Here is a 16,543-nt window from a genome sequence, read left to right on the forward strand (position 1 = left end):
AGCTACTGTTGACCAAAGAAACCTTAGGATAACACAAACTTGATTAACCCATATTTTGTATGTTACATGTATAGCATATTGCATTCTTACGAAATAAGCCAGAGAAAAGAATATTAGGAAAATCATAAGGAAGAGAAAATACATTTACAGTGTTATACTGTATTTTCTTTTTCTGTTTCTTTTTTTTTTTTTTTTGCTTTGAGATGGAGTCTCGCTCTGTCACCCTGGCTGGAGTGCAGTGGCACGATCTTGGCTCACTGCAACCTCTGTCTCCCGGATTCAAGCAATTCTCTTGCCTCAGCCTCCTGAGTAGCTGAGATTACAGGCATGCACTACCACACCCAGCTAATTTTTATATTTTTAGTAGAGACAGAGTTTCACCATGTTGGCCAGGCTCGTCTCAAACTCCTGACCTCAAGTGATCCACCCACCTTGGCCTCCCAAAGTGCTGAGATTACAGGCGTGAGCCACCTCGCCCGGCTCCAGCTAATTCTTTTGATTTTTTGTAAAGATGAGGTCTTGCTCTCCTGCCCAGGCTGTCTCAAAATCCTGAGTTCAAGTGATCCTCCTGCCTCGGCCTCCCAAAGGTGTGGGATGACAGGTATTAGCCACCATGCCCAGCCCAAATTTTAATTTTTTATAATAGATGTGAATGCTTTATGGTAGTAAATGATAAAATGGACTAGTATTTACATATTTTATGCATCCATCATGACATACCTTAATTTTTTGATATTTCAAAAAATGAGAATCACCTAAGTTTATTCAAATTGTCACAAATCCTTTCTTCTCCAAGAAAACACCAAATGGTGGATGACACCAGTGCAGTGGGGGGGCCTGGAGGCCCTGGCGGCCCTGGGATGGGGAACTGCGGTGGCTTCCGCGGAGGTTTCGGCAGTGGCATCCGGGGCCGGGGCCGAGGCCGCGGAGCTCGCGGAGGCAAGGCCGAGGATAAGGAGTGGATGCCCGTCACCAAGCTGGGCTGCTTGGTCAAGGACATGAAGATCAAGTCCCGGGAGGAGATCTATCTCTTCTCCCTGCCCATTAAGGAATCAGATCATTGACTTTTTCCTGGGGGCCTCTCTCAAGGATGAGGTTTTGAAGATTATGCCAGTGCAGACGCAGACCCGTGCTGGCCAGCGCACCAGGTTCAAGGCGTTTGTTGCTATCGGGGACTACAATGGCCACGTCGGTCTGGGTGTTAAGTGCTCCAAGGAGGTGGCCACCGCCATCCATGGGGCCATCATCCTGGCCAAGCTCTCCATTGTCCCCGTGCGCAGAGGCTACTGGGGGAACAAGATCGGCAAGCCCCACACCGTCCCTTGCAAGGTGACAGGCCGCTGCAGCTCTGCGCTGGTGCACCTCATCCCGGTACCCAGGGGCACTGGCATTGTCTCCGCACCTGTGCCCAAGAAGCTGCTCATGATGGCTGGTATCAATGACTGCTACACCTCAGCCTGGGGCTGCACTGCCACCCTGGGCAACTTCGCCAAGGCCACCTTTGATGCCATTTCTAAGACCTACAGCTACCTGACTCCCGACCTCTGGAAGGAGACTGTATTTACCAAGTCTCCCGATCAGGAATTCACTGATCACCTCATCAAGACCCACACCAGAGTCTCTGTGCAGCAGACCCAGGCTCCAGCTGTGGCTACAACATAGGGTTTTTAGACAAGAAAAAGTGAATTAAGCGTAAAAAAAAAAAAATTGTCACAAATCTCAAACAAAAATTCCAACATACTTGTGTAAACAAATTAGCACTGTAAGTGGACCCACGCTATTCAACTCTATGTTGTTCAAAGGTCAACTGCATTTCTATACTTCTACGCACCTATTAAAATGTCTAAAATAAAACAGATCTACAATTCCGGAGATCTGTTGTATAACATAGTGACTACAGCTTAGCATAATGTATTGTGTATACTTGAAAACTGCTATGAAAATACATCTTAAATATTCTCACAATAACAAATCATAACTGTGAGGTGAAGGATCTGTAAATTGGCTTGTCTGTGGTAATCATTTCATGATGTATACATATATTAAAACATCATGGTGTACATCATAAGTATATATAATTATATCAATTATACTTCAAAGCTAAAAAAAGTTTCAAAAATAAAGATTGACAATGCCAGATACTGGTGAAGACGTGGCACAAATGAAACTCTCATATTGTCAGTACAAGCAGAAAATTAGTGCAACCACTTGGAAAACTATTTGGCAACTTATTTTTGAAACAACAGGATAGATTGACAGAAGAACGATGAACAGGTATGTGTGAAAGCAAATACAGCAAAACGTTTACTGCAGAATCTAGGTGGTAGGAATGAATATGGGTATTCAAACAATTCTGTCAACTCTTCTTTATTTTTGAAAATTTCTGTAATAAAATGCTGCAGGAAAAACTAAATATACATGTGGCTCCATTATCCAGTAACTCTATCCCTGGATATATACTCAAAATAGGTGCTCAGGTATAATGTTCACAGCATCTTTATTTATACAGCCAAAACTTGATACTATCCAAATACACATAATGGAATGAAAAAGTAAAATGTGGTATATTTACACAATTTTGAATACTGCATAGCAATGAAAAAGAATGTGAACTACTGCCATTACGTAAGAACACAAATTTCACAAACAATGCTAGAATGTTATTCAGTTTGAAATTCATGACCACACAAAACAAATATGGGTGATAGGAGGTCATAACGACCAACAGTTACCTTTGGAAAAAAGGTACTAACTGTTGGAGGGGGCAGGAGGGAGCCTTTTGGGGGCTTGGAAACAGACTATATTATAGTTGTGGCTATATTTTGCAAGTGCACCAGCCTACGTAATTAAGAAACCTGCTGGGTGCAGTGGCTCACACTCCCAGAGCTTTGGGAGGCTGAGGCAGGAAGATCACTTGAGCCCAATGCTATCCTGGGTAACACAGCGAGAGCCCTATCTCAATCAATTGACCAATCAATCAGCCAATCAAAAGAAACTCAAGATATTCTGTTAAAGATACACTAGTTTCTGTATAATACATTTTAATTAAAATTTACACACACATACTTTTACTGTACAAAATTACACAACTCAATGACCTCTAAATTCATGTCCACCATCTAATAATTAGTCCGACCCGACTGACTCCAAAATCCTTGAACACCAAAATCCTCGAACACCAAAATCCTCAGATGCCCAAGTCCCTTATATAAAATGGCATATTTGCACATAACCTGTACACCCTCCCATATACTTTAAATCATCGCTAGATTACTTATAATACCTAATACAATGTTATGTAATAGTTACACTATATATTTTTTAAATTTGTATTATCTCTTGTATTATTTTTTATTGTTTTCTTTCCCAAATATTTTCCGTGATTGGATGGATCAGAGGATGTGGAACCTGTGAATACAGAAGGCTATCTTTTTGACTCCAAGCTCCACCACTCAATTTAATCAGGGCAGCTCTGTTGTTTTTATTCATTTTTTATACTCAAGTTCCAAGTAAGATTATCCGAAGGATTCAGAAGCTAAAAAGTACATTTGTGATTCACTGCCCTATCACAAACTGATCACACAACTTCAAAACTATATACGAAACAATTTAATACTTGATTATGTACTATTTCATGCTGACCTCATAATTGCTTCATGTCTTGTCCCTTAACTGTAGGCTCCTAGGGGTAAGAGACTCATCATTTCTCCTTTCCCCGTTGAGCTTAAAACATACTTGCTAACTGATAGAAGAAACTAGAGGCCGGGCGTGGTGGCTGACGCCAGTAATCCCAGCACTTTGCGAGGCTGAGGCGAGCGGATCACCTGAGGTCGGGAGTTCGACACCAGCCTGACATGGAGAAACCCTGTCTCTACTAAAAATACAAAATTAGCCAGGCATGGTGGCGCCGCCTATAATCCCAGCTACCCGGGAGGCTGAGGCAGGAGAATCGCTTCAACCCAGGAGGCAGAGGTTGCAATGAGCCAAGATCGTGCCACTGCACTCCAGCCAGGGTGACAGAGCAAGACTCCATCTCAAAGCCAAAAAAAAAAAAAGAAAAAGAAAAAGAAAATACAGTATAGCACTGTAAATGTATTTTCTCGTGACACTGCACTCCAACCTGAGCAACAAGAGCGAAGCTCCATCTCAAAAAAAAAAAAAAAAAAAAAAAAGAAGAAACTAGGTATCAAGCATGCTATTTCTTACCCTTAAGGCCTCGCTACTCAATTATGGTAAACTGCTTCTTTTTCTTCCACAAAAATAAGGTTTAAACTGTTATACAAAATTACATGTAACTTTAACTAACTGGGTCAATTATAAAGTCTCACTCTTCTTAAAGCCATTCAACTTTATGAGTGTTCAGAAAACTTTAAGAGTTTTAGAAGCAAATATATTTGGAGGGTTGCTTTCTTCATTCCCACACTTTCAGATCCTTTAGTTACCTTACAGTATGCTTTCTAGATTAAGTAACAAGATAATTACTGGTTTGGCCCCTGGGAGTACACTCTAGGCTGGCAATTTAATTAAAAGATAGGGACACACGCATTCATTGTCAAAATAAGGAACTCATCTAAGAGTTCAAAAGGCCAATTTGAATATAAAAATCAATAGGTCAAGCAAATTTTCCAAGAGGATAAAATACATTTACTTCTCCCTTATCACTTTACTTTTCAACTTTGGCCGGGCCTAGTGGCTCATGCCTGTTATTCCAGCACTTCACTTTAGGAGGCTGAGGCAGGAGGATCACTTGGGGCCAGGAGTTCAAGACCAGCCTGGCCAACATAATGAGACACTGTCTTTACACAAAACAAGCAAACAAACAAACAAAAAAACACATACTTCCATTTAACCTGAGGAACCTAATTGAAAACCAAAAAACCCAGACACTTTGACTGGATGTGGTGGCATGAGCCTGTGGTCCCAGCTACTTGGGAGGCTGAACCAGGAGGCTGGCTTGAGCTCAAGAGTTTGAGGCTGTAGTGTGCTATGATGATACCTGTGAATAGCCACTGCACTCCAGCCTAGGCAACAAGGTGAAACCCCGTCTCTAAAAAAAAAAATAACTACACACTGTGGCTATCTAAGCCAGCTCTTCCTCAATCTTTCACTCACATTTCCACTGACTTCTCTCACCACCTCACTCTCACTTTCATTTAGATCACAGCTGAAAAAAGCCTGAACTCTGAGCATGTTAAAAATACCATAAATATTTGTTAATTCAATATTAAAAGTTACTGGTAAGGAATCAACTGTTTACAGCCTATTATTTTTTCCCTTTTTTTTTTTTTTTAAGAGATAAGGTCTCACTCTGCTGCCTAGGCTGGAATGCAGTGGCTCAATTATAACTCACTGCAGCCTCGAACTCCTGGGCTCAGGTAACGTAACCCTCCTGCCTCAGCTTCCTGATTAACTGGGACCACAGGCACAAGCCTAGCTCCAATTTTTCAGTGTATAGTTCAGTGGTATTACATATATTCATAAAGTTATGTAGCCATTAACACTATCCATCTCCATAACTTTTCATCTTATAAAACACAAAAACTCTACCCACTAAACAATAACTCTCCACTTACAGCCTAAATTTTTTCTTGTAGAAATGGGAGTCTCACTGTGTTGCCTAGACTGGTCTCAAACTCCTGGATGCAAGCAATCCTCCCGCCTCAGCCTACCAAAGCGCTGAGATTACAGGTGTGAGCCACCACACCTGGCCTTCCCCATGCCCCCATTCACTCTGTTGCCCAGGCTGGAGTGCAATGGTGCCATCGCAGCTCATTATACCTTCCAACTCCTGAGCTCAAGCATTCCTTCTGCCTCAGCCTATAGCTGGGACTACAGGCATGTGCCAACACACCTGACTAATTTTTTATTTTTTTGTAGAGACGAGATCTCGCTATTTTGCCCAGGCTGGTTTTGAACTCCTGGGCTCAAGCAGTCCTTCCCACTTGGCCTTCCAAAGTGCTGGTGTACAGGTATGAGCCACTGCACACAGCCTGTCGTCTTCTTTTTTGTTGTTGTTGTTGAGACGGAGTTTCACTCTTGTTGCCCAGGCTAGAGTGCAACAGTGCAACCTAGCCTCAACACAACCTCCACCTCCTGGGTTCAAGAGATTCTCCTGCCTCAGCCTCCCAAGTAGCTGGGATTACAGGCATGTGCCACCAGGCCCAGCTATTTTTGCATTTTTTAGTAGAGACGGGGTTTCTCTATGGAGGTCAGGCTGGTCTCAAACTCCTAACCTCAGGTGACCCGCCCCCCTCGGCCTCCCAAAGTACTGAGATTACAGGTGTGAGCCACTGTGCCTGGCCACCTGTCTTCTTTCTTGACTATGTCTCAGCCAAGGTAAATTCTGCACATGAAGAGGGAAGTGATAAGAGGTTGATTGCAGATACAATCAGAATTAGAGATGTGCTGTATTTCTTTTCTTGCCTCAAGTCATTTGCAAATATGTCTTTTATGTATTACCTTACTTCAGGTACAGAGTTAGGGATATATTTCTGTCCTGTACTCATATGGGTTATTAAAAATAGGCTGTTGGTGTCCAGCCCAGTAGCTCACGCCTGTAATCTCAGCACTTTGGGAGGCCTAGGTGGGTGGATCACAAGGTCAGGAGTTAAGACCAGTCTGGCCAACATGGTGAAACCCCATCTCTACTAAAAATACAAAAAATTAGCCAGGTGTGGTGGTGCTTGCCTCTAATCCCAGCTACTCAGGAGGCTGAGGCATGAGAATCGCTTGAACCCAGGTGGCAGAAGTTGCAGTGGGCTGAGACTGCACCACTGCACTCCAGCCTGGGCGACAGAGTAAGACTCCATCTCCAAAAAAAAAAGGCTGTTGGGTGGGCATGGTGGCTCACACTTGTAATCTCAGCACTTTGGGAGGCCGAGGTGGGTGGATTGCTTGAGTTCAGGAGTTTGAGACCAGCCTGGGCAATATAGTGAGACCCCGTCTCTACTAAAAATACAAAAAATAGCTGGGTGTGGTGGTATGCACCTGTGGTCCCAGCTATTCGGGAGACTGAGGTGGGAGGACTGCTTGACTCGTCTCTACAAAAAATAAAAATTAGCCAGGAAAGGTGGTGCACGCCTATAGTCCCAGCTACTCAGGAGGCTGAGGTGGGAGGATGGCTTGGGCCCATGAGGTTGAGGCTGCAGTGAGCCGTGACCATGCCACTACATTCAGCCTAGGCAACAGAGTAAGATTATGTCTCAAAGGAAGAAAAAGAATCCCAATCTACCTAAGTATTTCTATTAAAACTTTTAAAGATCAAAATTCTGCAACAAAGGTTTCTACTAAGTATTACCTAAAAAATATTTTAAGAAAATCAAGTGCTCAGATCTTACGTACCAAGTAACTCACCATCCCATCTCCATCTTCTCAAGTTACCCTATAATTAGCTCTAGAATTAAACTCTGAACAGACTATCTTACTCTTAATGATGCATACAATCTTAATGCCAAAAAATCAGCCTTTATTAAAGCACATTCAGAATGAGAGGTCAGGCAGAAACAAAGAAAAAACCTGCAACAATGGGGTCACACAAATAACAAATAACTGGTTACTTATTTATAAAAGTCACCTAGGCAAGCTGAACTTCATGGAACACAAAACCAAATTCAGGCTGGGCGCGGTGGCTCACGCTTGTAATCCCAGCACTTTGGGAGGCCGAGGCAGGAGGATCACAAGGTCAGGAGATCGAGACCACGGTGAAACCCCGTCCCTACTAAAAATACAAAAAATTAGCCAGGTGTGGTGGCGGGCACCTGTAGTCCCAGCTACTCGGGACAGGCTGAGGCAGGAGAATGGTGTGAACCCGGGAGGCGGAGCTTGCAGTGAGCTGAGATCACGCCACTGCACTCCAGCCTGGGTGACACAGCGAGACTTCGTCTCAAACAAACAAACAAAAAAAAACTGAATTCAAAAAATATATAATGAAATTAACTTTCCCAAAGCTCAACATACTTTATAAATTAGAAGTGATAGGCCAAACACTAAAGCACAGGATTCTAGGAATGTTTAATAGACACTAACAACCATACAATTGCACACTCTTACAGCAAAATGCTGATCATTACATTCACTAAAGTATAAGTGCGTGCTTTGTGAAAATTGTAGTTCTAGCAATGCGAAAATGAACCAGACTTGAATTCTAAAAAAGCAGATGTGACACTGTCACAAATAATTAAAATTAAAAGGGTAAAGTGTCCTAAGAATGGTGCATGAATAAAGGAGTTCAGATTAAGAAAAGTGTATGTAGGAGAAATCAGAATTCGTGGATTCTTGGCATTTGAACTGGGCCCTGGATATTAGAAATGAGACTGGGAAGGATTAAGGGGGAACATTCTGGGCAATGGATACAGAATGGGCAAAGACAGGAAAGCAGAAGACATACATGGAATACAGCAAACTGCTCAGTATGACTGGAGTATACAGGCTGTATAAAAGAAAGCACAAGGCTATGAAGAGCTGAAAAAGTATACATAGAGCCAAATCATGACTTTGAATGCTAAGTCAGATATCTTCAGTGGTTAGTCCTAACAAAGAATCATTAAGGGCCGGGCGTGGTGGCTCACGCCTGTAATCCCAGCTCTTACGGAGGCCAAGGTGAGTGGATTACCTGAGGTTAGGAGTTGCACACCAGCCTGAGCAATATGGTGAAACCCCATCTCTATTAAAAATACAAAAATTAGCTGGGTGTGGTGGCGCATGCCTGTAATCCCAGCTACTCGGGAGGTTGAGGCAGGAGAATTGCTCGGACCCGGGAGGCGGAGGCTGCAGTGAGCTGAGGTGGCGCCACTGCACTCCAGCCTGGGCAACAGAGTGAAGACTCTGTTTCAAAAAAAAATAAAATAAATAATAATAATAATAATAATCATTAAGCATTATGAGGCAAGTGATCTGATCAGGGATGAAATTTATCTGGCAACATGGTATGAAACGAATGATGAGGAGACATCAATTATGTTGCTGTAAGAACTGATGAGGACCTCAATTATGATGGTGACCTTACAAGGTAAGAAGTCACAGTTCTAATTTAGTCTATCATCAAATATTCACTGGGTGTCTACAATATGGAAGGTAACATTCTACTCCACTAAGATATCTTACAAGTTTAATGTATCATTCTCATTCTTGAGGAAATTGTGATGTGGAGAAACAACTGTTAAAGCAACAAAAACTAATAAGGCAATATATGATTTCCAGATAAATGTTACAAACACAAAAAAACTGTACATGACAAATCAGCAGAGACAGGAAAAAAATGGTCAGTGGAGGCTTTATTAACAAAGGTGGAGTTAGTTGATCTGCCCCTCAATAAGAAGGCTGAACTTCTTGAACATAAAGAAGGGGAGGGATAAAACTCCAAAAAGGTAAATTGTTAAAAGCTGAACAATTGTATAATAAGGCCAAGATACGTGAAATAAATTTGGAGATATTTTCCACCCAAATGGTAAACAAAATGCTAATAAAAAAAACACAACCCTTTAATTATCTAAGTTTAACTTCGTAAGTTATCAGGAAAATGAGGCATTAATATACCATTACAGGCAGGGCACAGTGACTCACATCCGTAATCCCAACACTGGGAGACATGGTGGGAGGATCACTTGAGCCCAGGAGTTCGAAACTAGCCTGGGCAAAGTGAGACTCCATCTCTAAAAAAACAAGCCCATCCCCCACAAAACATTATAGCATTGCATGCTTAAAAATAAGCAGTACATTCTAGATTTTTTATAAGGAAGGGGGTTATTTTTAGTGCATTCTACAGGATAAACCAATCCTTTTAACAAAAAAAGAGGGTTTTTGGTTTTGTTTGTTTTTTGTTTTTGTTTGGTATTTTAATAGAGATGGGGGTCTCACTTTGTTGCCCAGGCTGGTCTCGAATTCCTGGGGTCAAGTGATCCTCCTGCCTCTGCCACCTAAGTGCTGGGATGACAGGTGTGAGCCACTGTGCCCAGCCAAAAAAAAAAAAAAAAAAAGGTATCTTGAAGAAAGCTTTATGCAGGCACAATTTGAAATATCCAAAATGTTACATTTTCTTATTTGTCAAAAAAGCTCCCCAAAACAATCTGATAAATTCTTTCCTTTTTCATATTTTACATGTAAGCGGCAGAGCCAGAATTTGAACACAGGGCAATCTGACTCTAAAAGCAGAGCTATACTTGCATTCAATGCTATACAAACTTATTTTCTCAGGATTTTAAAATTTCAAATGTATTAATCAAAAAATATAGGTCAGGGAAGAAGACTGGCAAATCTCAAACTATATAACTACTGCAAAATTGAGAGACACCTATCCTTATTTTTATATATTCAGATTAGAAAATGTAACATGGTTTGTTGTTCAATGAATATTACACTCTTTTAACAAAGTGCCTCCCTCAATTTAGCACATAACAAAGCTCTTGACAGTGACACAGGGGTACCTCAAGCTGTTTTACATATGCCTTTCAGGGCTGGGCTGCCTACCTGGCCTCCCCCTCTCATGGACCTCCCTTCTTCAGCCTTTCCTGGCTTATCCTCCCACTCACTGTCCTTCCAAGATTGCCTTCGCTGGGCAGATTTCCTCTGTATTATTTTTAAACATTTAGGAATAAGGGAGTTGGGTAGAGGGTGCGACAAATTTGTTTCTACTTTCTAATTTGACAAACACCCTACATCTCTTTGCATCCAATACTTCAAGAATAGGGATTCAAGTACTTTCTTTTTCTCCCCCAAGTACTTTCCCATTACATAAATATCTTGCGGTGATATATATACAGGGTAAAAACCCCTAAATCACTTAACACATTAGTTTAAACCAATTGCTGTATTTAATAGTACTGGAATTTGACTTTTTAGGATTCCTTAAAACTGATCTACAACAGCTAGACACGGTGGTGTACCCCTGTAGTCCCAGCTACTCAGGAGGCTGAAGCCACAAGATCCTTTGAGACCAGGAGGTGGAGGCTGCAATCCACTATAATTGCACCTGTGAATAGCTACTGCCCTCCAGCGTGGGCAACACAGCAAGACCTCATCTCTAAAGGAAATAAATTTTTTTTAAAACCTGAGCCAGGCAGAGTAGAAGTGCACCTGTAACCCTAGCTACTCAAGAGGCTGAGGCAGGAGTATCCCTTGAGCCCAGGAGTTTGAGACTAGCAACATAATGAGACCCTGTCTCTATTTTTTAAATTTAAAAAATATAAAGGGCAGGCTCAGGGGCTTACGCCTGTAATCCCAGCACTCTGGAAGGCCAAGGCAGGCAGATCACCTGAAGTCAGGAGTTTGAGACCAGCCTGGTCAACATGGCAAAACTCCATCTCTACCAAAAGTACAAAAATTAGTTGGCCTTGGTGGCGCATGCCTGTAGTACCAACTACTCCAGAGGCTGAGGCAGGAGAATCGCTTGAACCCAGGAGGCAGAGCCAAGATGACACCACTGCACTCTAGCTGGGCAACAAGGCGAGACTTGGTCTCAAAAAAGAGAAAACAAAAAAACCCAAACATATATATATACAGAGAGAGACCAGCCTGGGTAACACAGGGAGGCCCAGTCACAAAACAAAAAAACAAACAAAAAAAAACTGATCTACAATATAGAAGCAAAAATGGCACCAGAAATATGCAGAGTTCTTGTAAGCAGTGCAACTATACCTGCCTCAAATACATTAGTTCATTTAAAAGAAATCTATTCATTCATTCAACCAAATTACTGAATGCCTAACATGTGCCAGGCACTGTTATAAGTACTTAGGAAACACCAATTAAAAAAAAAAAAATCCCCTTTCCTCCTTTCTACCTAGTGGGAGAAGACAGGTAATAGACAACGCAACTTTCTAACACGTGTTGGAATGTAATAAATGGTATTGGGGGGGAAAAACAACAGGGTGAGAGGGACTTCCAGGGTATTAGGGCAGGTTGCACTTTCAAACAGGGTGGTCAGAGAAGGTTTAAGGTGGCAGTGAGAAAAGACTTGAAGGAGGTAAGGGAGTCAGTCAGCCATGAAATCTGGGGAAGAGTATTCCAGAATAAGGAGGACAAAGGTCCTAGAATAGCAATGAGGACAGGGAAGCCGGAGGGAAGCCAACAAAGGGGTTAGCTGTAGGTGTCAAGGGACATGCGTGGAAACAAGGGGTACAGATTATGTAGGGTTTATGCGACACTATAAGGAATCTGATTTTTACTTTGAATGAAACAAGGATCCACACAGAGGGTTGGGGAGACTGTCATGCTCAGTTTTACCAAAATAACTGTGGCTGTTGTATTGAGGACAGGCCTTAGCGAGGACAAGGGTGAAAGCAGGGAGAACTGTTAGGAGGCTACAAAAGAAACCATGGAAAGAAATATGCACTTCCTACAAACTTGGATCATAATGGTGCAGGGATTTACTTTAAGGCAAAAATAAATAAAAACAAATTTGTCAGATGTTAATAGGAAATAACTGTAACTGGCTCTTGTCATTATATGTACATTGTACATATAAAGCAGCAAACAATGACATCTTTTAACTACTCACCTCAAGAGAACATGTTCCTTTACTATCAGCTATTCACTGTTAATTACATATAATTTGTTGAAAAAGTTACTTTTATCAACTGAGAATACTATAAATCTGCTGTGTGAGGTAGCTAACGCCTGTAATCCCAGTCTTTGGGAGGCTGAGGGAGGAGGATCACCTGAAGCCAGGAGTTTGAGGCTGCCAAGTGAGCAATCCACTCTAACCTGGATGACAGAGGGAGATTCTCAACTCAAATAAATGAATAAATAACCTTGGATTGCTGTTTCTCAGATCATCTAAAATAACCATTCCTAAGACAGATCTTATTTCTTTGGGGGTGGGGGACAATACTTTTTCTCCAAAAGTTTCTTTTTATGCTCCCATGTTTTAAAGTAATTTTCTTCCGAATGATACTGAATTTGTATATTAGTCTGCGTCATTCACTTCAGAAAACTGCAACCATAAAAAACTCCCACTGTCAAAAATATAACATTTCCAAAAAAAGTTCCTTCATGACACCAAAAACCCCTCATCCCTCATCATCATCTAGTTCTTCTGGAAAAGGCAAACACAGTTTCCATAAATTCTAGTACCTTTAATAGTACAATTATCATAAGGATAGGAGAAAGAGAACAAGTCAAAGATATTCAATTAAGAAAGGGGATAGGAGGCAGGAGAATTTGCTTGAGGCCAGGAGTTCAAGACCAGCCTAGGCAACATAGGAGTCCCTGTCTCTATTTTTTTAAAAATAGAAGGGGGTGAGGGTAGGGAGCATAAGAGATTTTTAAAATAAAAACTTCAGGCCAGATGCGGTGGCTCACGCCTGTAATCCTAGCACTTTGGGAGACTGAGGTGGGTGGACTGCTTGAGGTCAGGAGTTCAAGACCAGCCTGACCAACATGGTGAAACTCCGTCTTTACTAAAAATACAAAAATTAGCTAGGTGTGGTGGCATGCGCCTGTAATCCCAGCTACTCAGGAGGCTGAGGCAGGAGAATCGCTAGAACCCGGGAGGTGGAGGCTGCAGTGAGCAGTGAGATTGTGCCACTGCACTCCAGCCGGGGTGACAGAGCGAGACTCCGTCTCATTAAAAAAAAAAAAAAAAAAAGTTAAATAAGCACTTTTGTTGTATACTAAATATAGGAGGGAAAGACAGTGAAGGATAAACATAGCTTGCTTGCTTCACTCAAAGGTACTTGTAAAGACACCCAGATTCAGCTTTGATTTTTAAGAGACTACCCTTGTGACAACTTACTTTGGAAAAAATATTTGTGTAAATACAGAAAATACTAAATTCAACTTCATTAATTAATTCAGCATTTAGGTACTTATGTGCCAGAAACTGAGCGAGGGGAGAGTCCCTGTTCTCAAGGGCTTTTACTCGTAATTTATCTCCCAGTTACTGAGTCCCTACTGAGGCAGATGCGAGGGATACAACAGCAAACCGGAAACACAGATTCTCTACCTTCACGCAGCTTGCACTGAAGGAGGCGATTACAAGGATGAGACACACATCTAACAAAGATACAACACTAAAGTGTTATAGATATTGCTTATGGAAGTGTAGAGGTTTCAGTGGGGACACGGATTCGGGCTGGGAAGGAAGGGAATGCTGGGACTTCAGACATGAAAGCTGAGTTCTCAAAGAGGATTAGATGTCCACCTGGCTGACCCGGGCTAAGGGCTCCAAGCAGAGAGGAACTGGAGCAAAACAAAGCTGTGAACAGCCTGGTGTATTTGGTAGGCCTGGAATATAGAACGTAAGAGAGAGAAGTCATGGAGGCTTCTGTATACCACAATCAAGACTGGACCTTACTGGTATATATGAAATGCCCCAGAAGAATTTTATTCAGAAAACGAGCATATATATGATCAGGTTTTTCTGGTGTGATGAGACATTGGTTTACACAGGAATGAGAAAAGAAAACACTAGATAATGATGTCATCACATGAAACAACAAAGGAGCCTACCCAGTCAGAAAACTAAACTCTTCAGGAAAAAATTAAGCACTACTACTATTGAAGCCCTCTGGAAAAGGTTGTATTCAATATCATCTAAAATGGAAAAAGTACAGGAAAGGTTTTCACACATCTATTGTGGATTATAACATCCACATACCTATTTTGAGTTTAAGAGGTCTTCACTCGAATTCTGCAACACATCTGGGACTACTGATTATTGTACAAAAAGCAGTACAACATATTTAGGAGAGTCTTTGATACAAAGAGAGAACACGAGTAACCGAAGGAATTTCCCAAGCCAGGTTTAAAGGTTTCCAAAGTTCAAGCTAATCAAGTTTTCTTAAGTCAGCACGTTTAAAAGGTGTGTCATATGGGTGGAGCAAAAGGAGGAGGGATTAAAATTTATATACACACATATATATATATATACACACAAGTAACTCGATGTCGCTAGGGTTAAAATCACCACTTGGAGATCCGTCTCCCAAGCAGAGGGAAAACCTGCCAGATCCAATTAACAAAAAGACGAGGGAGGGGGGTAAGAGAATGACCACACATGAAAACATAAATGGGGCGGGGGGGTGGTGCTTGGCAACCACCTATCCAGAACCCATAATCCAGTTGGCGGTGCGATGAGGAAATCATACGATTCAGACATAAAGACAGGAAAATGTCACTCCCAAACTCCACAAGCGAACCACCAGACACTGGCCAAGGGGATGTGATCACATACTCTGATCCCAGAACTCAAGGGCAGAGGGTATCATCCCCACACGGTGCCCGAGGGCAGGCGAAGAATCAACCTTACTCTGAGATCAGAGAGCAAATGCCCTCAGATCCAGCCCTAAGGGGTCAATGCCGCCCAGGCCAGGCCTTACCGAAGCCAGGGGCAGAGACGGCCCCGAAGCCCCTCAATCTCCGCCAGAGCTGCCTCTACTCGCTCCCCCCAACACACACCCTCCCCTACCTGATATGGCGGCGGCGGCTCCTGATCCGGCTCCGTCCCCTCGCCAAAGCTAGCCCGGTCGGACTGAGACTCGTGAAGCAGGGATATGTCATCCGAGGTGGGGGATTTGAGGCAGTTCCCCATCTTCCGGAGTTGGGGTGCGCGATCTGGGGGAGGAGAAAGCAGCGGTGGGGTCGTTCGCACACTCCGCGGTCCGCCTCGGTTGGCGAGGTGGGGTTGGGCGGCAGGCCGGGGATCAGGCGGAGGCGACTCCACCGCCCCACGGTGCCGCCGAGGGGCCGCTCATGCCAGCCCCCGGGGGTGGGGGATCAAGGCTGGGCCGCGGGCTCCGCTGGGGTCGCGGCGTTCGCCTCCTGCGAGGCAGCGATGGGGGGGGGGGGGCGGGGAGACGAAGCACTTCCCCACCCCGCCCCCCCGCGGGGCGGCGGCGGCCACGGAGCTGCTGGGCCTAATCCAGGTCAGCGGGGGGGGGCGCGGCCGTCGCGGCTGCCTCAGCTGCTGCCTCAGCTGCTGCTGCCCCCGCCGACGCCGGAGCCACGGCCGCGGGCCTCATCCTACTCCGCCTCAGCGAGACGGCGGCACCCAGAACGAGGCCGGCTCGGGCACTGCGTCAGCGCGCCGTGCGTGCTCTGGTCCCGCCCCCGGCGCCAGGAGGCGAGGGCGGCTCCGGCGGCGCCCATCCCCCTCTCCACTAGCAGCTGTTCCCGGTGCTGCGTCAATTTTTGCTTCTGTCTGACTGCTTGGCTCCGTACCTGGCTCCGAAACCAATCTCCCGTCTCCTGCGCCTCCCCACATTCATTGCTCCTGCCCCGTCTAGGGCTCAGTTCTTACCTGTGCACTGCCTGACAGTCTTCTCACCACCCTCCGCCAAGCGGTCTATTTATATAAACCCATATCGGAATGGATCAGTCCCATGATTAAAATGTTAAAAGGCTTCCCCTTTATCCCTTCACAGTAAAGTCCTAGCTCGTTACTGAACCATCCCTGCCTGTCCAATCACGTCCTTATCCTTCTACATCACAGCCAGAGAGATTATTCTTCCAGTTGTATATCAGATTGTTCATTTCTTTCCAGTCCCAGCACCAAAGTCCAAGCCACCATCATCTCTCACCTTGGCTTCTGCAATAGACTCTCAGCTGT

General features: G+C 43.6%; 1 protein-coding gene and 1 pseudogene across 2 annotated transcripts in view; one reads left to right on the plus strand and one right to left on the minus strand.

Annotated features, from left to right (window-relative positions):
* RNF11 (ring finger protein 11) overlaps positions 1-16,169 on the minus strand; it is a 36,825-nt gene extending 20,656 nt beyond the window's left edge. Inside the window, exon 1 of one of the 2 annotated variants that reach the window (XM_004025779.5) lies at positions 15,404-16,169. In XM_004025779.5, the coding sequence (XP_004025828.1) occupies positions 15,404-15,526 (123 nt within the window). In that variant the 5' untranslated portion in view covers positions 15,527-16,169. The remainder of the gene's footprint in view (positions 1-15,403) is intronic. The other variant, XM_055348719.2, reaches the window with a different exon arrangement.
* Positions 807-1,662, plus strand: LOC101127544 (small ribosomal subunit protein uS5-like; annotated as a pseudogene).
* Positions 16,170-16,543: the final 374 nt, after the last annotated feature.

Source organism: Gorilla gorilla, chromosome 1, assembly GCF_029281585.2.
Source record: "Gorilla gorilla gorilla isolate KB3781 chromosome 1, NHGRI_mGorGor1-v2.1_pri, whole genome shotgun sequence".
Taxonomy (NCBI): domain Eukaryota; kingdom Metazoa; phylum Chordata; class Mammalia; order Primates; family Hominidae; genus Gorilla; species Gorilla gorilla.